The sequence below is a fragment of the Budorcas taxicolor genome, chromosome 12 (assembly GCF_023091745.1).
Source record: "Budorcas taxicolor isolate Tak-1 chromosome 12, Takin1.1, whole genome shotgun sequence".
Taxonomy (NCBI): Eukaryota; Metazoa; Chordata; class Mammalia; order Artiodactyla; family Bovidae; genus Budorcas; species Budorcas taxicolor.
Window position 1 is genome coordinate 72,441,507 of NC_068921.1, and position 25,039 is coordinate 72,466,545.

Sequence of the window (25,039 nt, forward strand, 5' to 3'; positions counted from 1 at the left end):
AAATAATTTCAAAAATAATATATATGTATAACTGAATCGCCTTGCTGTGCACCTGAAACATTGTAAGTCAACAATGTTTCAATAAATAAATATATATATATATATTAAGAAAAGCATTAAAAATAAACACTTCAAAAAAAGAAAGAGGTCCAACAGCCTAACACCACAGTACTAACAATGACATCCCTCTTGTGTGAGTGTCAAGTGTTGGGAAACATGGTTTTTCCCAGTCACCTGCTCTCGGATGCTCTTGGATGGTCTTTTGCAAATTGTTTTCAGCCCAGCACGTTGATATCACTACTTCCTTGTTTCCAAGTTTAATAATGGAATCTTTCTTTCTCTCTCTCATTTAGACACATTATCTTTATTTGGGGAGAAGAAAAAATAACTTTCTAACTATCTATTTAACAATGGGCCACATCTCAATAACCTTCGCACATGATGACTTTAACTGGGGGCACTTTTTTTGCATGCAGTATAATTAAGGATTTATTTGGAATACCTTATGTTATAAACTGAAATAAACCTGGAAAACTACAAAAAAAAAAGAAAAAAGAATAAGAAGAAGGACAGGGACTGTTTGTCTCAATGCTGGGGACCACAACTTACAACCAGTAGATGATCAGTAAATGCTTGATGAGTGGAAAGGCCCCCTCTTCTTACCTGTTAGAACCTGAGGCCAAGAGAAGGGGCTGGCACAGCTCTTCCAAGGCTCTGCTCCAGCAGAACCAGAACATCTAACATCTCCACCTACATCCCAACTCCCTGTCCAATAATAGTTTTTAAATGTCTACTTATGTTTAAAAATGGCTGAATTCCTCATTATTTCTTAATGGCCTTTAGTTTGTAAGGCAAAACTATTAGGTACCAAATATTTAACCCACATAAGCACCATGATTTGCCTTCAATACTCAGCTAAACCCTAGGAAATGTATTACATGTCTGACGGTTCCATTTCCTTGATTGACAGACACAGAACTTAGAAGCTTGGATAGTCTGGTTCTAGGAACCAGAGCTTCCAAAGTATCAATACATGTGGTTTTCTCTTCATGTGATCACAAACCAGCAATAAAATCCACCATAAATAATCTACTGTAAATTTTACTTTGAAAATAAACTATAGGAAAGAGTTCAACTGAATATACCACTGAAGCAGTAAAAAACGCATGGCCCTGAATCCTTTTGGGCAAAGCAGGCGTATAATCTTTGCAGTATAATACTTATTTGGGCTTCTATTTTCCTGAAGAAATGAGATTCTGCTAAGAGATAGAGGAAGGGGAGGAAAACAAGCACCGGTGTGCCGACTGCTCTAAGATTAGTGACTTTGAAGATTTAAACTTGATCCCAAATCCTTGAATAATAAATAAATCAGCATCTGGAGACCCTACAGGTCTTGAACATGAAGAACCTGGTTAACCATGGTCATGAGCACCCAGAGGCTGAAATAACAGAAATCCAGTCCCACTTAAGGCTCCCAACTTGATGACCATAGTTTTTACGTTAACTGACAAAGTGGAGCAACTTCACAGCCATAATAGTATGGACTTCTCCAAATACTTCCTCACTACAGCTTCATAATAAAATGAGATCTGTATGGGCCTTTGTAGTTAACCATTCTGTGCTTGGCTCACTGCCTGGACCAAACAATATGTTTTGAATACATCTACACAAGATGCTCCCCTGAATAGTTTGCATTAATCCTCACAAGAAGGGCATGTGAAATTACTCTCATTTAACAAGAAAGGAGGTTCCCAGATATCATTTCCTCATCATCAGTAAGGTTCACTAGTCACTGACCATGAGCTAAGTGTTGTGAGTATATTAATAAGCTTATTTCTAACACAGTCAAAAAGTATATTAATAGAATCCTCATTTAGAGATAAGAAAACGGACACAAAGAAATTAAGTAACCAGCACATAAGAATTATATTAATATAGCTATAACCTGCTATTACCATTTGTAACTAGCACCAGGACTGAACCCAGGCAGCTGGCTTCAGGCAGAGCCACACTTTTAAACCAAGACAGACCACATCCTGCCTTGAGATTTGCCTGCCCAATAGGAACCATCTGCTTTGGCCTTGGTCACATGGTGAGTTGATGGCCAGGCCAGGACTACTGCTGTCCTCCCTCCAGTCCACATACCACATACCTGCTTCAACAAGTCCTGTCAATCATCACCTACAAAAACAAAGCTTCCCTGGGCCTCAGCACAAGTCCAACCAACTGAACAGAGGGGCATGTGCACTGATATACTAATGCTTCATAGAAACCCATGGCAGGAGGCTACCTTCAGAAGCAAAACAAGCCAAAGGCCTCAAGGTGAAAGAAAAAACTACAGAGAAACCTCCAGGGACACTTATATTGGGAAACTTACTACTGAAGATTCATGTGCTATGTACTGTAAAGGGTCTTACCTGTCACCAAGTGTCCACTGTAAAACTATAAAGTTAGTTTCTTTGAAAAATATGCTTACATTTTACCAGTTTGGTATTTTAATAAATTTTTATTACTATTTTTATGTAAACCTCAATGCATGGGCATATGTCAGAGTTCTGTGATTCCAGAAATGGATGGGAAAAGAAAGAAACACACAGCCTGTCTCTTGAAGATTCATTGTAACATGATCCTATCTAGACAACAGCCTAACTTAACACTATATGACACAGCCAGCTTTTAGAAACTGGTCAACAACATTAAAGCATGTTTGCATCTAACATAGGATATGTTATATGCCACATAACAAACGGGCTTCTAAATCATTCTGCAAAGTGAACATTTATCTTTACACACACACACAAATTGGAATAAAAACTTATATGCCCCTATATTCAGATCAGTACATTTTTTTGTAGAAAATAGATCAATATGCACAGTGATTATCTTCTAAGTATCTCATCCATTTTCAAATATCAAATGTAATCAGGAACTAAATGCATTAATAAGACATACTGAGAAAGTTGGTATCTGACTTACCTATTGGATTTCTATCGAAGAACAGCATTGGAGCTCTGAAAATGGACTTCAACATTTTGTTGTGCAAAGTTTGTGAAGAATTAACAAGGACGTAGAATATCAACAGAGATCTTGTGATGCCATAAAGGATGGTACCTTCAGTTAGAACTGAAATAAAGTAACATCACTCAGCACAAGATCTCTACCTTTCCTTCTATTATGTGAAAGCATGGCAGACAGCTTACAAAAATGTTATGTGTCTTATTCTATAAATATAATTTATATATAAATTCACCTATAGACTATAAAATAAATATATAATGGATTCTATGAGAGTTTAATACTTTCACTAGGTACATTTACCAAGAAGAATATAAAAATAAGTATGGTTCTCTTATTAAATAGAAACATGAGAAAAAAAATCAGGTGTAAAATACCATTTCAGATTTTCCTAATCCAATTACAAGTACTAATAAAAACTCAGAAGAAAGAAAATGATTTAAAAAAAAGTAGTATCTTCCTTTTGCCATATTTCAAATCCTTTTGCCATATTTACATGTCCCATAATCTAAAATTGAGAAATGTTTTAATAACACCATGAATTAAAAGGGAATAGGAAAGATGACTTACCATTTCCTTATAAATGGTATATGTATATGGAAATTTACTTCCATGTAAAGTAACAATTTCCATGCCCAAGCAGCTTTAAAGAGTATAAAAAGACGATATTGAGTTGCAAGCAGACAATCTCTTCAATAATTGAATTGCAAGAAAACATGTACTATATTTTCAGTCAGTTCAGTTCAGTTGCTCAGTCGTGTCTGACTCTTTGCGACCCCATGAATCACAGCACGCCAAGCCTCCCTATCCATCACCAACTCCCAGAGTTCACTCAGACTCATGTTCACCGAGTCAGTGATGCCATCCAGCCATTTCATCCTCGGTCGTCCCCTTCTTCTCCTGCCCACAATCCCTCCCAGCATCAAAGTCTTTTCCAATGAGTCAACTGTTCGCATGAGGTGACCAAAGTACTGGAGTTTCAGCTTCAGCATCATTCCTTCCAAAGAAATCCCAGGGCTGATCTCCTTTAGAATGGACTGGTTGGATCTCCTTGCAGTCCGTGGGACTCTCAAGAGTCTTCTCCAACACCACAGCTCAAAAGCATCAATTCTTCGGTGCTCAGCCTTCTTCACAGTCCAACTCTCACATCCACACATAACCACTGGAAAAACCATAGCCTTGACTAGACGGACCTTAGTCGGCAAAGTAATGTCTGCTTTTGAATATGCTATCTATGTTGGTCATAACTTTTCTTCCAAGGAGTAAGCGTCTTTTAATTTCATGGCTGCAGTCACCACCTGCAGTGATTTTGGAGCCGCCAAAAATAGAGTCTGACACTGTTTCCACTGTTTCCCCATCTATTTCCCATGGAGTGATGGGACCGGATGCCATGATCTTAGTTTTCTGAATGTTGAACTTTAGGCCAACTTTTCACTCTCCTCTTTCACTTTCATCAAGAGGCTTTTTAGTTCCTCTTCACTTTCTGCCATAAGGGTGGTATTATCTGCATAGCTGAGGTTATTGATATTTCTCCTGGCAATCTTGATTCCAGCTTGTGTTTCTTCCAGTCCAGCATTTTTTATCATGAGATAATTAATCAAAATGAGCAAGTAATCTTTCACTTTATAGAAACACAAAGCATGGGGGTGGTCCTAAGATGGCAGAGAAATAAGACAGGGAGACCACTTTCTCCCCCACAAACTCATTGAAAGATCATTTGAACGCTGAGCAAATTCCACAAACAACATCTGAATGCTGGCAGAGGACACCAGCCACCCAGAAAGGCAGCCCATTGTCTTCGAAAGGAGGTAGGACAAAAGATAAAAGATAAAAAGAGACAGAAGAGGTAGGGACAGAGACCCATCCTGGGGAGGGAGTCGTGAAAGAGGAGAAGTTTCCAAACACCAGAAAACCCTCTCACCAGTGGGTCAGTGGGGAGTTTTGGAATGTCATAGGGCAACATAACCAGGAGGAAAATAAATAAAGAAATAAAACCCACAGATTACGTGCCTAACCACAACTCCCAGCAGAGAAGTAGCCCAGATGCTTGCAACTGCCACCAGCAAGCGGGGACTGAACAGGGAGGTGTGGGCTCCATGGCTTAGGGTAAGGACCAGGCCTGAATGCTCTGAAGACAATATGAGGGAACATGCTGCGATTCATGGGGTTGCAAAGAGTCGGACACGACTGAGTGACTGAACTGAACTGAACTGAACTGAACGTGAGACAGCAACCCAAACTGTGGGATAGCCAGAGAGAAAAAAAGAAAGAGAGAGAACATTCCCATGAAAAGCTCTAACCTAAGGCACTGCCAGGCCCACTCACAGAACAAAGGACTGAGTGAATACAAGAGGAGAGCTAGCCAGCTGCAGACCGGCCCATACCCCACTAGAGGCAGAGAGGCAGGCGGGCAGCAGCCAGAGCTAGAAAGGGACAATCTCGGTCCCAGAGACCACATCCTCCACCAAACTGCAAGCAGACTCCCAGTTGCTAACCTAATGTTCCTGGGATCCTGGACAGTTGACAGGCACCAGGAGGGTCACAGCCAGAGATCAGCTCCCCAGAGGAGACACACAGCACACCAGCACACATGGGACGACGCTCCCCCTGAGCTCCCAGGAAGCCAGTGGCTAGGACCAAGGAGGTGATAAGACCCACCACACACCTGGGGAGAGTGCACTCACCAAGCACCTGGTCACCTGAGCTGCTTGGACCTGGGAAGGGCACAAAACACAGGCCCAACCAAGTATGTGCCTTTGTGGAGTACCCAAGAACCTGAACCTGAGCAGCTTAGACCTGGGAAGCGCACGCAACCCAGGGCCCACTTTAGACAGTTCCCCTGCAGAGCAACCTGAAGCCTGAGCAGTGTAGACAGGGAAAGCACAGGCACCATGAGTGGGGGCAAACCCAGTGTGGTCCAGACAATGTGAGCACTCCCCACACATGCCAGTGATATTTGTTTGCAGTGTTCCTCCCTCCCCACAGCACAACTGAATGAGTGAGCCTAAATAAGTGACCACCTTCACCCCCTTGTGTCAGGGCGGAAATTAGACACTGAAGAGACTCACAAACAAAAGCCGCCAAAATAAACAGAGGGAACCGCTTTGGAAGAGATCGGTGCAACAGATTAAAACCCTGTAGTTAGCAATGACTACATTGGAAGGGGCCTATAGACCTTGAGAAGAAGTATAAGCTGGAACAAGGAATTATCTGAAAGTGTACTGACCCCACATTGCCCGCAGTACCTCCAGAGAAATTCCTAGATATATTTTACTATTATCATTTTTTTTAATTTTTTAATTTTATCTACTTTATTACTCCATTAATTTTCATTTTTATAACCTACTATCTTGCAAAAAAAGAACCTATTTTTAAAGCAAATTTCATATATGCTTTTTATAATTTTTGTGATTTTGTTTTTTTTAATGTTGTATTTTTGAGACTTTAACCTCTACTCTTGATTTTTAATCTTTGCTTTTTTGTATTTGTTATCAATTTTGTACCTTTAAGAATCCAATCTTCAGTACCCATGTTTAGTTAGGAGTGTGATTACTGGCTTGTTTGCCCTCTCCGTCTTTTGACTCTCTTTGTTCTCCCCCAGGTCACCTCTATCTCCTCCCTCCCACCTCTTCTCTACCCAACTCTGTGAATCTCTTTGGGTATTCTGAGCTGTGGAGAACACTTAGGGAACTGATCACTGGCTAGATCTGTCTCTTGCCTTTTGACACCCCATGTTCTCCTCTTGGTCACCTCTATCTCCTTCCTCCCTCTTCTCTTCTCTATGTAACTCCGTGAACCTCTCTGGATGTTCCAGGCTGTGGACAGAACATAGGAATTTGATTACTGGCTAGATTGCTCTCTTCCCTTTTGATTCATCCTCTTCTCCTCCTGGTCACCTCTATCTCCCTTCTCCCTTTTCTCTTCTCCATGTAACTCTGTGAACCTCTCTGTGTGTCCCTCACTGTGGAGAATCTTTTCTCCTTTAACCTACATGATTTATCATAGGTGCTGTATGGATGGAGAAGTCTTCAGGCTACTGTAGAGTAAGACTGAAAGCCAGAGGCAGGAGGCTTAAATCCAAAACCTGAGAACACCAAAAACTCCTGACTCCAGGGAACATTAATGAACAAGAGCTCATCAAAAAGCCTCCATAACTACAATGAAACCAAGCTCCACCCAAAAGCCAACAAGTTCCAGAGCAAGACATACCAAGCTACTTCTCCAACAACACAGGAACATAGCCCTGAGCATTAAAATACAGGCTGCCCAAAGTCACACCAAACCCACAGATGCATCAAAATTCACTACTGGACACTTCATGGCACTCCAGAGAGAAGAGATCCAGCTCCACCCACCAGAACACCGACGCAAGTTTCCCTAACCAGGAAACCTTGACAAGCCACTCGACCAACCACACCCACAGGGAGGAACCTCCACAATAAAGAGGAACAACAAACTTCCAGCATACAGAAAGGTCACCCCAAACACAGCAATCTAAACAAGATAAAAAGGCAGAGAAATATTCAGCAGGTAAAGGAACATGATAAATGCCCAACAAACCAAACAGAAGAGGAGGAGATAGGGAGTCTACCTGAAAAAGAATTCAGAAAATGATAGTAAAGATGGTCCAAAATCTTGAAAACAAACTAGAGCTACAGATAAATAGTCTGGAGACAAGAATTGAGAAGATGCGTGAAATGTTTAACAAGGACCTAGAAGAAATAAAAAAGAGTCAATCACTAATAAATAATGCAATAACTGAGATCAAAAGCACTCTGGACCGAGCCAACAGTAGAATAACTGAAGCAGAAGATAGAATAAGTGAGGTGGAAGATAGAATGGTGGAAATAAATGAAGCAGAGAGGAAAAAAGAGAAAAAATTAAAAGAAAGGAGGGAAACCTCAGAGACCCCTGGGACAATGTCACATGCCCCAACATTCAAATCACAGGAGTCCAAGAAGAAGAATACAAAAAGAAAGGCCATGAGAAACTACTTGAGGAGATAATAGTTGAAAACTTCCCTAAAATGGAGAGGGAAATATCCACCAAAGTCCAAGAAACCCAGAGAGTTCCAAACAGGATAAACCCAAGGTGAAATACCCCAGACACATATTAATCAAATTGACAAAGATCAAACAAAAAGAACAATTATTAAAAGCAGCAAGGGGAAAACAACACACAAGGGGATTTCCATAAGGATAACAGTGGATCCTTCAATAGAAACTCTACAGCCAGAAGGGAATGGCAGGACATACTTAAAGTAATGAAAAAGAAAAACCTAAAACCCAGACTACTATACCCAGCAAGGATCTCATTCATATATGAAGGAAAAATCAAAAGCTTTACAGACAAGCAAAAACTGAGAAAATTCAGCACCACCAAACCAGCTCTTCAACAAATGCTAAAGGATCTTCTCTAGACAGGAAACACAGGAAAGGTGTATATATTCGAACTCCAAACAACAAAGTAAATGGCAATTGGATTATACTTATCAATAATTACCTTAAATGTAAATGGGTTGAATGCCCCAACCAAAAGACAAAGACTGGCTGAATGGAAATAAAAGCAAGACTCCTATAGAAGCTGTCTACAAGAGACCCACCTCGAAACAAGGGACACATACAGACTGAAAATGAAGGGCTGGAAAAATATATTTTATGCAAATGGAGACCACAAGAAAGCAGGAATGGCAATACTCACATCAGATAAAATACACTTTGAAATAAACACTGTGAAAAGAGACAAAGAAGGACACTACATAATGATTAAAGGATCAATCCAAGAAGAAGATATAACAATTATAAATATATATGCACCCAACATAGGAGCACCGCCATATGTAAGGCAAATGCTAACAAGTATGAAAGGGGAAATTAATAGTAACACAATAATAGTGGGAAACTTTAATACCCCACTCACTTTAATACACCTATGGATAGATCAACTAAACAGAAAATTAGCAAGCAAACACAAACTTTAAATGATATAATGGACCAGTTAGACTTAATTGATATCTATAGGACATTTCACCCCAAAACAATGACTTTCACCTTTTTCTCAAATGCACACGGACCCTTCTCCAGGATAGATCACATCCTGGGCCATAAATGTAGCCTTGGTAAATTGAAAAAAAAAAAATGAAATCATTCCAATTATCTTTTCTGATCACAATGCAGTAAGATTAGATATCAACTACAGGAAAATAAAGACTATTAAAAATACAAACATAAGGAGGCTAAACAACACACTTCTGAAAAACCAACAAATCAGAAGAAAGCACAAAAGAAATCAAACTATGCATAGAAACAAATGACAATGAAAACATGACAACCCAAAACATCTGAGACTCTGTAAAATCAGTGCTAAAGGGAAGGTTCACAGCAATACAAGCTTACCTCAAGAAACAAGAGAAAAATCAAATAAATAACCTAACTCTACACCTAAAGCAACTAGAAAAGGAAGAAATAAAGAACCCCAGGGTTAGTAGAAGGAAAGCAATCATAAAAATTAGGGCAGAAATTAATGAGAAAGAAACAAAGGAGACATGGCAAAAATCAACAAAGCTAAAAGCTGGTTCTTTGAGAAGATAAATAAAATAGACAAACCATTAGCCATACTCATCAAGAAAAAAAGGGAGAAGATTCAAATCAACTAAATTAGAAATGAAAATGGAGAAATCACAACAGACAACACAGAAATACAAAGGATCATAAGAGACTGCTATCAGCAACTATATGCCCAAAAAAAGGACAACTTGGAAGAAATGGACAAATTCCTAGAAAAGTATAACTTTCCAAAACTGAACCAGGAAGAAATAGAAAATCTTTTTTTTTTTAAGTATTTATTTATTTTTGGGTGCACTGGGTCTTCATTGTTGCAAGCAGGCTTTCTCTAGCTGCAGTGAGTAGAGGCTACTCTCTAGTTGCAGTGTGCAGACTTATTGTGGTGGCTTCTCTTGTTACAGAGTACGGGCTCTAGGGCACAAGGGCTTCAGTAGTTGCTGCACGTGGGTTCGGCAGATGCAGCTCCCGGCCTCTAGAGCACAAACTCAAGTGTTCTAGCACCGGGTCTTAGTTGCTCCATGGCATATGGAATCTTCCCCGACCTGGGATCGAACCCGTGTCCCCTGCATTGGCAGGAGGATTCTTAACCACTGGACCACCAGGGAAGTCCAGGAAGAAATAGAAAATCTTAACAGACCCATCACAAGCTTGGAAATTGAACCTGTAATAGAAATCTTCCAGCAAACAAAAGCCCAGGACCAGACGGCTTCACAGCTGAATTCTACCAAAAATTTAGAGAAGAGCTAGCACCTATCCTACTCAAACTCTTCCAGAAAATTGCAGAGGAAGGTAAACTCCCAAACTCATTCTATGAGGCCGCCATCACCCTAATACCAAAACCTGACAAAGATGCCACAAAAAAGAAAACTACAGGCCAATATCACTGATAAACATAGATGCAAAAATCCTTAACAAAATTCTAGCAAACAAAATCCAACAACATATTAAAAAGATCATACATCATGACCAGGTGGGCTTTATCCCAGGGATACAAGGATTCTTTAATATCCACAAATCAATCAATGTGATACACCACATTAACAAATTGAAAGATAAAAACCATATGATTATCTCAATAGATGCAGAGAAAGCCTTTGACAAAATTCAACATCCATTTATGATAAAAACTCTCTGGAAAGCAGGCATAGAAGGAACATACCTCAACATAATAAAAGCCATATACGACAAACCCACAGCAAACATTATCCTCAATGGTGAAAAACTGACAGCATTTCCCCTAAAGTCAGAAATAAGACAAGGGTGCCCACTCTCACCACTACTATTAAACAGCACTCAGAGAAGAAAAAGAAATAAAAGGAATCCAGATTGGAAAAGAAGTAAAACTCTCACTGTTTGCAGATGACATGTCCCTCTACATATAAAACCCTAAAGACACCACCAGAAAATTACAAGAGCTAATCAATGAATATAGTAAAGTTTCAGGATATAAAATTAACACACATTGCATTCCTATACACTAACAATGAGAAAACAGAAAGAGAAATTAAAGAAACAATTCCATTCACCATTGCAATGAAACAGATAAAATACTTAGGAATAAATCTATATAAAGAAACAAAAGACCTATATATAGAAAATTATAAAACACTGATGAAAGAAATCAAAGATGATACAAATAGAGGGAGAAATATACCATGTTCATGGATTGGAAGAATCGATATAGTAAGAATGAGTACACTACCCAAAGCAATCTATAGATTCAACACAATCCCTATCAAGCTACCAATGGTATTTTCCAGAGCACCAGAACAAATAATTTTACAATGTGTACGGAAATACAAAATAACCTTGTAGAGCCAAAGCAATCTTGAGAAAGAAGAATGGAACTGGAGGAGTCAACCTGCCTGACTTCAGGCTCTACTACAAAGCCACAGTCATCAAAACAGTATGGTACTGGCACAAAGACAGAAATATAGATCAATAGAACAAAATAGAAAGCCCAGAGATAAATCCACACACCTACGGACACCTTATCTTTGACAAAGGAACCAAGAATATACAGTGGAGAAAAGACAATCTCTTTAACAAGTGGTGCTGGGAAAACTGGTCAACCACTTGTAAAAGAATGAACTAGAATACTTTCAAACACCATACACAAAAATAAACTCAAAATGGATTAAAGATCTAAATGTAAGATCAGAAACTATAAAACTCCTAGAGGAGAACATAGGCAAAACACTCTCTGACATAAATCACAGCAGGATCCTCTATGACCCACCTCCCAGAGTAATGGAAATAAAAGCAAAAATAAACAAATGGGACCTAATTAAACTTAAAAGCTTTTGCACAACAAAGGAAACTATAAGCAAGGTGAAAAGACAGCCTTCAAATGGGAGAAAATAATAGCAAATAAAGCAACTGACAAAGAATTAATCTCAAAAATATACAAGCAGTTCCTGCAGTTCAATTCCAGAAAAATAAATGACTCAATCAAAAAAATGGCCCAAAGAACTAAACAGACATTTCTCCAGAGAAGACATACAGATGGCTAACAGATGCATGGAAAGATGCTCAACATCACTCATTATCAGAGAAATGCAAATCAAAACCACAATGAGGTACCATTTCACACCAGTCAGAATGGCTGCTATCCAAAAGTCTACAAATAATAAACGCTGGAGAGGGTGTGGAGAAAAAGGGACCCTCTTACACTGTTGGTGGGAATGCAAACTAGTACAGCCACTACGGAGAACAGTGTGGAGATTCCTTAAAAAACTGGAAATAGAACTGCCATATGACCCAGCAATCCCAGTGCTGGGCATACACACTGAGGAAACCAGAATCGAAAGACAGACGTGTACCCCAATGTTCATTGCAGCACTGTTTACAATAGCTAGGACATGGAAGCAACCTGGATGTCCATTGGCAGATGAACAGATAAGAAAGCTGTGGCACATATACATAATGGAATATTACTCAGCTGTTAAAAAGAATGTATTTGAATCAGTTCTAATGAGGTGGATGAAACTGGAGCCTGTTATACAGAGTGAAGTGAGCTAGAAAGAAAAACACAAATACAGTATATTAACGCATATATATGGAATTTAGAAAGTGGTAATGATGACCCTATATGCGAGACAGCAAAAAAGACGCAGATGTATAGAACAGTGTTTTGGACTCTATGGGAGAAGGCGAGGGTGGGGTGATTTGAGAATAGCATTGAAACATGTATATTATCATATGTGAAACATATCACCAGTCCAGGTTTGACACATGAGACAGGGTGCTCAGTGCTGGTATACTGGGATGACCCTGAGGGATGGGATGGGGAGGAAAGTGGGAGGGGTGTTCAGGATGGAGAACACATGTACACCCATGGCTGATTCATGTCAATGTATCACAAAAACCACTACAATATTGTAAAGTAATTAGCCTCCAATTAAAATAAATTAATTTTAAAAAAGAAACACAAAGCATTTGGAAATGAACACAATAACCTAAATTTAACTTTATTAATGATATAAATGAGTACCTGCTATGCATACAAAAATGAAAATAGCCCTCCTAACATCTCTTGAATTCACAATGCCAAAGAGAGTGGAGAAACCTCTGTAATATACATTCCATCAAATATTTTGTTTTCCTCTTTAGCTGATGAATCATTGTAATTTCAGCTTTGAAAGCTGTTCAAATTCCTGAATTCCATCAATAGGCATTTGCCTTAGGCTACTGGGCTTCCCTGGTGGTTCAGATGGTAAAGAATCTGCCTGCAGTGCATTGCAACCCTGGTTCGATCCCTGGGCCAGGAAGATCCCCTGGAGTAGGAAATCACACCCCACTCAAGTATTCATGCCTGAGAAATTCCATGGACAGAGGAATCTGGCAGGCTACAGGCAATGGGGTCACAAAGTCAGACACAACTGAATGACTAACACACCATCCTATATGAATATATAACATAAGTCCATCTTTCTTTCTTTATCTTACCATAGTTCCTCAATTCAGAAAGTAAACAACTAAGGGATTCACATTTCTTAGCAAGTGATCAACATAATAAATACCAATTTTCAATGAGTGGGTTCTAACAAAGATAACACACTCTACCTTTGTAGAAAGCTTGTATGAGGGTTTCCTATGAGAATATATAATATTTTAGGTTTAAAAAGTATATAACACTACATATATTCTAAGCACTCCTGTGAAAACACAGAGAGCTGTGTTAATATTGGCGTGGCAAGCCAGATATTAATCACATAGTTGAGGACACAATAACATTGTGATCTCAAGGGAAGAAAGAAAAGGAATTCTAATTTCTAGACACTGGATTTCTCCCTGCTTAACTTCTTTCTTAAGTAGTGAAGCCCAAGAGATGAGTGTGGTGAAGGGGAGTTTGCATACCTGCAAGGGAATAACACTTTTATGTGGGACACTTTCTGCCAAAGGATTTCATTCAGGATCAATAAAAGCCATGGTTTATTCAGAAAGAATTGAAACAATCCAAACAACAGGGTGGGATCCGTTTCTAATCCCCTTGCCCATTCATGTAATGATGTAGGCTTTAGCTAAAGCAATCTATTAGAATAGACAGTAGTACATATTTCAAGTCTCTGATTTTCTCAATATGCAATCCTGGTTTAACTACCAAAATCCAGTACAGAGCAAATTAAGAGTCTTCATGCACCCACTTTCATCAGAGCAGAAAAAGAAATAAAAGGAATCCAAATTGGAAAAGAAGAAGTAAAACTCTCACTGTTTGCAGATGACATGATCCTCTACATGGAAAACCCGAAAGACTCCACCAGAAAATTAGTAGAGCTCATCAATGAATATAGTAAAGTTGCAGAATATAAAATCAACACACAGAAATCCCTTGCATTCCTATACACTAATAATGAGAAAGTAGAAAAAGAAATTAAGGAAACAATTCCATTCACCATTGCAACGAAAAGAATAAAATACTTAGGAATATATCTACCTAAAGAAACTAAAGACCTATATATAGAAAACTATAAAACACTGATGAAAGAAATCAAAGAGGACACTAATAGATGGAGAAATATACCATGTTCATGGATCGGAAGAATCAATATAGTGAAAACGAGTATACTACCCAAAGCAATCAACAGATTCAATGCAATCCCTATCAGGCTACCAGCCATATTTTTCACAGAATTAGAACAAATAATTTCAAGATTTGTATGGAAATACAAAAAACCTAGAATAGCCAAAGCAATCTTAAGAAGAATGGAACTGGAGGAATCAACTTGCCTGACTTCAGGCTCTACTACAAAGCCACAGTCATCAAAACAGTATGGTACTGGCACAAAGACAGACATATAGATCAATGGAACAAAATAGAAAGCCCAGAGATAAATCCACACACATATGGACACCTTATCTTTCACAAAGGAGGCAAGAATATACAATGGAGTAAAGACAATCTCTTTAACAAGTGGTGCTGGGAAAACTGGTCAACCACTGGTAAAAGAATGAAACTAGATCACTTTCTAACACCGCACACAAAAATAAACTCAAAATGGATTAAAGATCTAAATGTAAGATCAGAAACTATAAAACTCCTAGAGGAGAACATAGGCAAAACACTCTCAGACATAAATCACAGCAGGATCCTCTATGATCCACCTCCCAGAATACTGGAAATAAAAGCAAAAATAAACAAATGGGATCTAATTAAAATTAAAAGCTTCTGCACAACAAAGGAAAATATCAGCAAGGTGAAAAGACAGCCTTCTGAATGGGAGAAAATAATAGCAAATGAAGCAACTGACAAACAACTAATCTCAAAAATATACAAGCAACTTATGCAGCTCAACTCCAGAAAAATAAACGACCCAATCAAAAAATGGGCCAAAGAACTAAATAGACATTTCTCCAAAGAAGACATACGGATGGCTAACAAACACATGAAAAGATGCTCAACAACACTCATTATTAGAGAAATGCAAATCAAAACCACAATGAGGTACCACTTCACACCAGTCAGAATGGCTGCAATCCAAAAATCTGCAAGCTATCAATGCTGGAGAGGGTGTGGAGAAAAGGGAACCCTCCTACACTGTTGGTGGGAATGCAAACTAGTACAGCCACTTTGGAGAACAGTGTGGAGATTCCTTTAAAAATTGCAAATAGAACTCCCTTACGACCCAGCAATCCCACTGCTGGGCATACACACCGAGGAAACCAGAATTGAAAGAGACACATGTACCCCAATGTTCATCGCAGCACTGTTTATAATAGCCAGGACATGGAAACAACCTAGATGTCCATCAGCAGATGAATGGCTAAGAAAGCTGTGGTACATATACACAATGGAGTATTACTCAGCCGTTAAAAAGAATTCATTTGAATCAGTTCTGATGAGATGGATGAAACTGGAGCCGATTATACAGAGTGAAGTAAGCCAGAAAGAAAAACACCAATACAGTATACTAACACATATATATGGAATTTTGAAAGATGGCAATGACGACCCTGTATGCAAGACAGGAAAAAAGACACAGATGTGTATAATGGACTTTTGGACTCAGAGGGAGAGGGAGAGGGTGGGATGATTTGGGAGAATGGCATTCTAACATGTATACTATCATGTAAGAATTGAATCGCCAGTCTATGTCTGACGCAGGATACAGCATGCTTGGGGCTGGTGCATGGGGATGACCCACAGAGATGTTATGGGGAGGGAGGTGGGAGGGGGTTCATGTTTGGGAACGCATGTAAGAATTAAACATTTTAAAATTAAAAAATAAATAAAAGTGAAAAATAAAATAAAATACTCATTCTAATTAATTCACAGAGTAAATGCAACGCAGACTCTTCATCTGTTAAGACATTACTGAATTACTCCTGGGAGCTCTAGTTGTTCACACAGGCTCCTAGTAAACACCTCAGACTCTCGTGTAGCAGACCAGATGATTTACCTGAGTGAACTGTTAAGTACCAGCCAGAATCAGGTATTTCAACTACCCTTCCTTTTCCATATGCCATGGCATATAGGGTACTCTGTCTATTTGCCCTAGGGAAAAGAGAAGACAAAGAAAAAATATTACACTCTAGATAGAATTTAGGGAAACAACAAAAAAATTAACCTCTATTTAGGAGAGGTGTTTTACGGTGGGAAATGGTTCCCAGCTCACTAGGCCTTGTGTCTGTCTACCTTATAAAAAATCCATTTGAATCACAACTTTCAGCTCTCAAGAATGTGAGGAAGCTGCTGAGGGTCAAATACGGGGATAGTCTCACTCCACCAGCCAGATTTACTTCTTTTTCAGAGAAACTATGTGAGAATCAGAAGAGGAGGCTGAACAAGCCCCAACTATCCCCTCTGCTATGGGAAAATGAGGCTTCAAGTAGACTTCACAGCCCTTTGGGTCAGACTAGGAATCACTCACCAGTATGCAAGCCACCAATCCTGCAGGACGTAGGAAACCTGGAGCAGGAAATGACAGTCATTCAGACACTGACATCACTGAGCCTCACACCCTGCTTACTAGGTTGGGAGATGGAAAGGCTCCAGAATGTGGAGACAGTCCTTCCAGGTCAGGTCTACACCAAGTCCACACCCCAGATGACCACAGGTCAGGGGAGGGTATGCTACATTTTAATATCTTTACAAGACATTCTTTTTCTTCCTAGAAGCTCTCTGTTATGTACAAACAACACCTCACCTCAATAAGTAAGCCTCACTTATTTTCCTCACAGATTGCATTCAGTGCAAATCAAAATGGATTGCAAAGCATAATAAAAACAGTATAAAAGTCAGGACTTTTCAAAGAAAAAAAAAATTGATAGAAACTGTGATGATGCTAAAGCCTTGACTGTGTGGATCACAGTCAGTTCAGTTCAGTCACTCAGTCGTGTCCGACTCTTTGCGACCCCATGAATCGCAGCACGCCAGGCCTCCCTGTCCATCACCAACTCCTGGAGTTCACTCAGACTTATGTCCATCGAGTCAGTGATGCCATCCAGCCATCTATCCTCGGTCGTCCCCCTCTTCTCCTGCCCCCAATCCCTCCCAGCATCAGAGTCGTTTCCAATGAGTCAACTCTTCACATGAGGAGGCCAAACTACTGGAGTTTCAGCTTTAACATCATTCCTTCCAAAGAAATCCAGGGTTGATCTCCTTCAGAATGGACTGGTTGGATCTCCTTGCAGTCCAAAGGACTCTCAAGAGTCTTATCCAACACCACAGTTCAAAAGCATCAATTCTTTGGTGCTCAGCCTTCTTCACAGTCCAACTCTCACATCCATACATGACTACTGGAAAAACCACAGCCTTGACTAGATGGACCTTAGTTGGCAAAGTAATGTCTGCTTTTGAATATGCTATTTAGGTTGGTCATAACTTTTCTTCCAAGGAGTAAGCATCTTTTAATTTCATGGCTGCAATCACCACCTGCAGTGATTTTGGAGCCCAAAAAAATAAAGTCTGACACTGTTTCCACCATTTCTCCATCTATTTCCCATGGAGTGATGGGACCGGATGCCATGATCTTCGTTTTCTGAATGTTGAGCTTTAAGCCAACTTTTTCACTCTCCTCTTTTACTTTCATCAAGAGGCTTTTTAGTTCCTCTTCACTTTCTGCCATAAGTGTGGTGTCATCTGCATATCTGAGGTTATTGATACTTCTCCCGGCAATCTTGATTCCAGCTTGTGCTTCTTCCAGCCCAGCGTTCCTCATGATGTACTCTGCATATAAGTTAAATAAGCAGCGTGGATCACAATAAACTGTGGAAAATTCTGAAAGAGATGGGAATATCAGACCACCTGACCTGTCTCCTGAGAAATCTGTATGCAGGTCAGGAAGGAACAGTTAGAACTGGACATGGAACAACAGACTGGTTCCAAATAGGAAAAGAAGTACGTCAAGGCTGTATACTGTCACCCTGCTTATTTAACCAAGGCTATGGTTTTTCCTGTGGTCATGTATGGATGTGAGAGTTGGACTATGAAGAAGGCTGAGCACCAAAGAATTGGTGCTTTTGAACTGTGGTGTTGGAGAAGACTCTTGAGAGTCCCTTGGACTGTAAGGAGATCCAACCAGTCCATTCTGAAGGAGATCAGCCCTGGGATTTCCTTGGAAGGAATGATGTTAAAGCTGAAACTCCAATACTTTGGCCACCTCATGCAAGGAGTTGAGTCATTGGAAAAGACTCTGGTGCTGGGAGGGATTGGGGGCAGGAGGAGAAGGGGACGACAGAGGATGAGATGGCTAGATGGTATCACTGACTTGATGGACATGAGTCTGAGTGAACTCCGGGAGTTGGTGATGGACAGGGAGGCCTGGCGTGCTGCGATTTATGGGGTCGCAAAGAGTCAGACATGACTGAGCAACTGAACTGATCTGAACTGTGATGATCAAGTTTCTGTGTCAGCTTGGCCAGGCCAGTCTCTAGTGGTTCAACCAAACCCTCGTCTAGATGTTGCTATGAAGGTATTCAGTGGATGTGATTCACATTATCCTTAGAACTGAAGTAGAGGACATCACCCTCAATACTGTGGTGGCCTCATCCAGTCAGTAAAGGACTGAAGAGCAAAACCTGAGGCTTCTTGGAGGAGGAAGAAATTTTGCCTCAAGACTGCAGGGTCAGCTCCTGCCTGAGGTTCCATCCTGTAGGCCTGCTTTTCTGATTTCACATTCACCAGGTAGACTGCACAAGCTCATGAGCCAGTTCTCTGAAATAAACCTCTTACTATATATATTAAAAATGTTAATATTAATAAATTAAATAAATACAGTATAGATAATATGTAAATACCAAGAAGAGGGCACAAACCAAAATAAATGTTCTTATTTACCTGAGCTGCGATGTTCACTAAAATAAGGAAAATGATGATAAACCAGTGAGCACCGGCTGTGAAGTAATTCTCATAGGTCTTAAAACCAACTCTTCCAACCGAACAGCCCTCCAGTGGAAATGTAACCTGGATGGTCTCAGTCTGGGAGGGAGAACAGCAGTGAAAACAAAATTTTAAGTAAGGAACCCCCAAATTTCAAAAGTTTACAATGCCCTCCACTGCAAAGCTGTGAGGAAACAGACACATCTCATATGCTTGTAGGAGTGCAGGATGGTCCATTTCGTACAGAAAAGGGTGTGCAAATGTCTAGCCAGACCACATATGCATTTACCCTTGGACTCAGCCATCCTATTTTCAGAAATCTATTCATTTCCACGAAATTATTCACTTGTTGGGTGGCTTTGCTTAAAGTCAATCATGACTCAGCACAAGCACAACTACCTGATTCAAGTACAAATGCAGAAGCTTCTTCCAAAATAATACACGAAGTGATATGGCACTAACATATCCCTCTAAATGACTTGTATCACTTCCAGTGATAGAAACGTAAAACATACTTGGTGCTCAAAATCCTAGACAAATAGAGCAAAATAAGTTCACACAGGAAGTTGAAATAATGTGAGTCTGGACAGCACAGGACAGCATATGACCCAAATCTATTTAATTTCTGAATTTCAGGGAGTGACTCCTGAGTGTAGAATGTGAGGGACTAATCTGAATATTTATCAGAATCATCCAGGTTCCTATGTCTGGATATTGTGGGCTTGGATACCAAGGAGTACCCGTGTATATTTTTAAGAGAGAGCTAGTGCTTTTCTCCATTTCTGTCTGTAGGACCTAGAATGCATTATAGAGTCACATGAGCCAAAGATATACTCAACTCTATGCTGACCACTGGACATTCAAGGTGAATAAGATGTGGCTGTAGGTCTCAAAGGGTAATAAAAAAGGAAGACAAGAACTAACTCTAAAGTGTCTGGCCTACAACAAACTATCTAACAAAGGGGCAAAATATTACCATCAATCACCTGCAGTGCCAGAACATTCCAACATATAGGAAAAGTAGCCAATTTAATGTAGTCACAGAAAGACTCAGTCTAAGGGGCTCTTCACATTAAAGCTCTAGATGCATAAGGGAAGTTGGGAGCCACCAGAGTGAGTAGGATGTAACTATGGTAAACTGATGAGTTCTCATATCAGCGTGAGCCACAAACAGCTGGAAATTCATAGCAGTGCACCCACTACTGAGCTCCGTATGATTCTTCATCCTACACCCAAAGGAGAACACCAAGCAGGCTTGCTCCCTTCATGCTTTTCTAATTCTACCAATTCCGTGGAATGAGGCTTGGAATCTTAGGATCTACTTTGGGATAAACAAAGATGTCATGAGAGAAGCAGACTGAAGGTCCACGAGGCCACCAAGAGCAGACAGACGAGGGCATGTTGCAGGATGAGAAACTCACATCTGGGTCCTCTGGAGCTGCATCTTTCAAAGAGGGTCTGGAAGACGGTTGAGACTGAACCGAAGACTCGGAGATCAGAGTGAGTGTTCCTGGACCTGGAGATAGTTCAGCCTCCTCTGTCTCCTCCCATAAAATAATATCTTCAAAATCTATCCCAAATTTTGAACACTCAGCAAAAGTCCCCTTTTCCATAACTTTGCCCTAAAATAAAGAATTTGAGAGGAATTCATTTACATTTTATAATATTAATCCAATCTACATACTAATTAAGAAAAGTTAACTAGTTTTAAATTATTATTTTCCTACGAAAATTATCTCTAGGTTTGGAATTCTGGTGAAAAAATCTAGTTCAGTTCAGTTCAGTCACTCAGTCACATCTGACTCTTTGCACCTCAGGGACTACAACACCCCAGGCCTCCCTGTCCATCACCAACTCCCAGAGCTTGCTCAAACTCATGTCTATCAAGTCAGTGATGCCATCCAACCATCTCATCCTCTGTCATCGCCTTCTGCCTTCAATCTTTCCCAGCATCAAGGTCTTTTCAAACGAGTCAGCTCTTCGCATCAAGTGGCCAAAGTATTGGGGTTTCAGCTTCAGCATCAGTCCTTCCAATGAATATTCAGGACTGATTTCCTTCAGGATTGACTGGTTTGATCTCATTGCAGTCCAAGGGACTCTCAAGGCTCTTCTCCAACACCACAGTTCAAAAGCACCAATTCTTCGGCGCTCAGCTTTCCTTATGGTTCAATTCTCACATCCATACATGACTACTGGAAAAATCATAGCTTTGACTTGTTGGACCTTTGTTGGCAAAGTAATGTCTCTGCTTTTTAATATGCTGTCTAGGTTGGTCACAGCTTTTCTTCCAAAGAGCAAAATGAGCATGGTGTTCACTGTCAAACCCTATGCTAGATGCTTGGAGATATGAAAGAAATGTATGTTGATGTTTTAAAAATGGAGGCCATTGACATAACTACCATGGGAACTCAGGGATGCTAAAACTACAGATGTAGGTAGAAGTATAAGTACAGTATTTTTGGGCAACATGGAAATTGAGAGAAGCATCATGTTAAAATGCAAGCAAACAGTTAATTGGGGAAGATATTCCAGGAAAGAAACTTAAGGCTGACCCAGACGTGGCAACAAGCACATCTCCAGAGGTAATGGTCTCTCATCAAATTTTCACAGACCATTGTTACAGTATCATGTGCTATAGGCATGTAGGAACCAGCCCTAGACAGAGAACCCATGAGCTTTATCTTCATGGTCTTTACCACTTCCGCACAAATGCAGGAAGTTCCCAACTGAAAATTCAATATTCTACCTGCCAAAGTATTTAAACAAAGAGGCCATCAGACTGAGGTGGCTCTAAATCCTTGACCTCCCATGCCAGCAAACCAACACCTAAGAACCAATGCACTCAGATCTAACAAAAAAAAATTTTTTAATAAAAACTGCAGAACAACCAGTCACAAGCAGTCAACCAGGTATCCTCTACTCAGGCAACTGTTTATGCTACAGTCAGTCTAATCGTCTTCTTTGAACACATAACACATCATTGCAGTTTCCCTCCTTTTGTTGTTGTTGTTCCATTGCTCAGTCATGCCAACTCTTTGCGACCCCATGGACTGCAGCACACCAGGCTTCCCTGTTCCTCACTATCTCCGAGTTTGCTCAAACTCATGTCCATTGAGTCAGTGATGCCATCCAACCATCTCATCCTCATCCTTCTCTTACAAAGTCCTATAAAATAATGTGCAGATATCTTCACTATATTCTGACCCCACAAAATAAGGCTCAGCTCATTCACTCAGTGTCAAACAAAATACAGGGAAAAATCACAGGATGCAAAACTAAACAGAGGAGGGCATCTCTGGTTATGGCAGGTCAGATGGAAGAAGGTACCCCAGGACCCTAGCTGGGACCTCTTTCACCCTATCTCCTGAGGTGGTCCATTGTGAGAAACTCAACAAAGCATTTGGGTACTGTCTACACTACAGAATTAGAACATTATTCAGTGTATACTGTGCCTTGTTCCACTTGGGAGGCAAAATTCAAGGACTTTATTTAATGAAATTACCATTTTCTACATAGTACCTATAAGACACACAAGGAAACAAGTAGTGGTACAAGGATAGCAACTTCACTGAGCAGTCAAGCACAGACAACTCTGAGGGGTTGAGAGGGCAGCCATTCCCTTTCTGCTGTTAGAGAGGAACCAGACAAACAGTAAGGATAGACCCCAACTCATCCAGGGGTGCTCACACTTGGACAAATAGTTGTTCTGATAGCACTAAAATTGGGGGTAGTATCCTCAAAAGAAGCAATAAGGGACCCTAAAAGATCTAGGGACAAACTAAATAGGTTACTCTGTCTCCCACTGATCCTGTGCTAATAATACTGTCATCATTGGGGTTTTACACACTAGTATCACCCTCTTCCAACATGAAATTAACTGCTATCAAATCTGAGAAATCTGAACTCCCCATTCCTGAAAGAGGACATGAGACAGTTGACATGAGATATTTCTTCTAGAGAAGCAGAGGTTCTGCATTTAATATTTTTTCTTAGGACAGAAGTTCATTTGATAAATGAGGGATCTGACCAACCTTGACAGCATATTAAAAAGCAGAGACATGACTTTGCCGATGAAGGTCTGTATAGTCAAAGCTATGTTTTTTCCAGTAGTCATGTATGATTGTGAGAGTTGGACCATAAAGAAAGCTGAGCATCAAAAAATTGATACTTTTGAACTTTGGTGTTGGAGAAGACTCTTGAGAGTCCCTTGGACTGCAAGAAGATCCAATCAGTCCATCCTAAAGGAGATCAGTCCTGGGTGTTCATTGGAAGGACTGATGTTGAAGCTGAAACTCCAATACTTTGGCCACCTTATAAAAAGAACTGACTCCTTGGAAAAGACATTGATGCTGGGAAAGATTGAAGGCAGGATGAGAATGGGACAACAGAGGATGAGATGGTTGGATGATATCACCGACTCAATGGACATGACTTTGAGTAGACTCTGGGAGTTGGCAATGGGCAGGGAGGCCTGAATGTGTCCCTGGGTCAGCCTCCTATTCCCCTGTCCTTTGTCACTAATGGCAGCTTCAAGATGGGAGAAATAGAAGATTAAAAACAGAGGGGAAAAAACCTTACTAAATTGTGACTAACCAAGCCTGTGGATGAAATCTGCAAGGCAGCAGAGCAGTGGCTGCAGAAAGTATGCTGTGTACCACATGGGGACCAGGAGAAAAAACAATCTGTGTTGGCAATGAGAGGGGAAATGATTCACATGGTTCACACAGGTGACTGTGGGCAAAGGGAGGAGGAAACCAACATTCCTGATGCTCACCAGATCTCAGTCAGTCCTCCTGCTCTCTCCACCCACTTCCCAAACTAATGAGCTCTACATCTACCCCGGAAGAGAGTGGCCAGGAATATCCAGTCTTTCCCAAATGCTCTCCAAATCTTGGTCAAAACTGTCAGGTCTCTGGCTGAGCTCATACATCAACATAATCCAAATCAAACAATGTGACCCAAGGACACATTCAGTTTTCCTACACGGCCTCTGTACATGGCTCACTACGTCCTGAGTTCACACTACTTGTGCATATGTGCCAAGTCGCCTCAGTTGTGTCTGACTCTTTGCAGTCCTATGGACTGTAGCCCACCAGGCTCCTCTGTCCATGAGATTTACCAGGCAAGAATACTGGAGTGGGTTGCCATGTCCTCCTCCAGGGTATCTTCCCAGCCTAGGATCGGACCCAAGTCTCTTAAGTCTCCTGCATTGGCAGTCAGGATCTTTACCACACTAGCTCCACCTGGTCTCACTGCCCAATCCTCCATAGCTATCCACAGTCCAGATTTTGCCAGGGGAAGGTGGGTGTCATAGAGTGGGACAGCTAACTACACTGATCTCTACAGGGTGTTACAGGTTCATCACCCTACCCCCAGGGGACAGAAGAGAAATCTACAAAGGAACAGATGCACCATCTTTAAAGAAAAAGGCCCTTTATGTTTTGTTATCAGGAGTCTCATTTGTGAGGTCTGCTGAGCTTTCTTTCCCAGTCCTGTCTTCTTACTGGCTCCCTTTTAATATTGTAAATAGTAAGGAAAATGTTTTCACTCTGTAACTCAACACTAATTGAGAATCCTCTCTTGTTGATTGTGGGCCTTCGGAAATGTTTAATGCTTGATGGGTGGTTTGCAAGACAGGGAC

The 25,039-nt window shown here is 40.4% G+C and overlaps 1 protein-coding gene across 1 annotated transcript in view; it reads right to left on the reverse strand.

Moving 5' to 3' along the window:
• LOC128057493 (ATP-binding cassette sub-family C member 4-like) overlaps positions 1 to 25,039 on the reverse strand; it is a 213,842-nt gene that overhangs the window by 110,221 nt on the left and 78,582 nt on the right. The window contains 5 exon segments of the mRNA XM_052649910.1: positions 2,977 to 3,111; positions 16,466 to 16,572; positions 16,949 to 16,986; positions 19,357 to 19,497; positions 20,820 to 21,020. Coding sequence (XP_052505870.1) covers positions 2,977 to 3,111; positions 16,466 to 16,572; positions 16,949 to 16,986; positions 19,357 to 19,497; positions 20,820 to 21,020 — 622 coding nt within the window.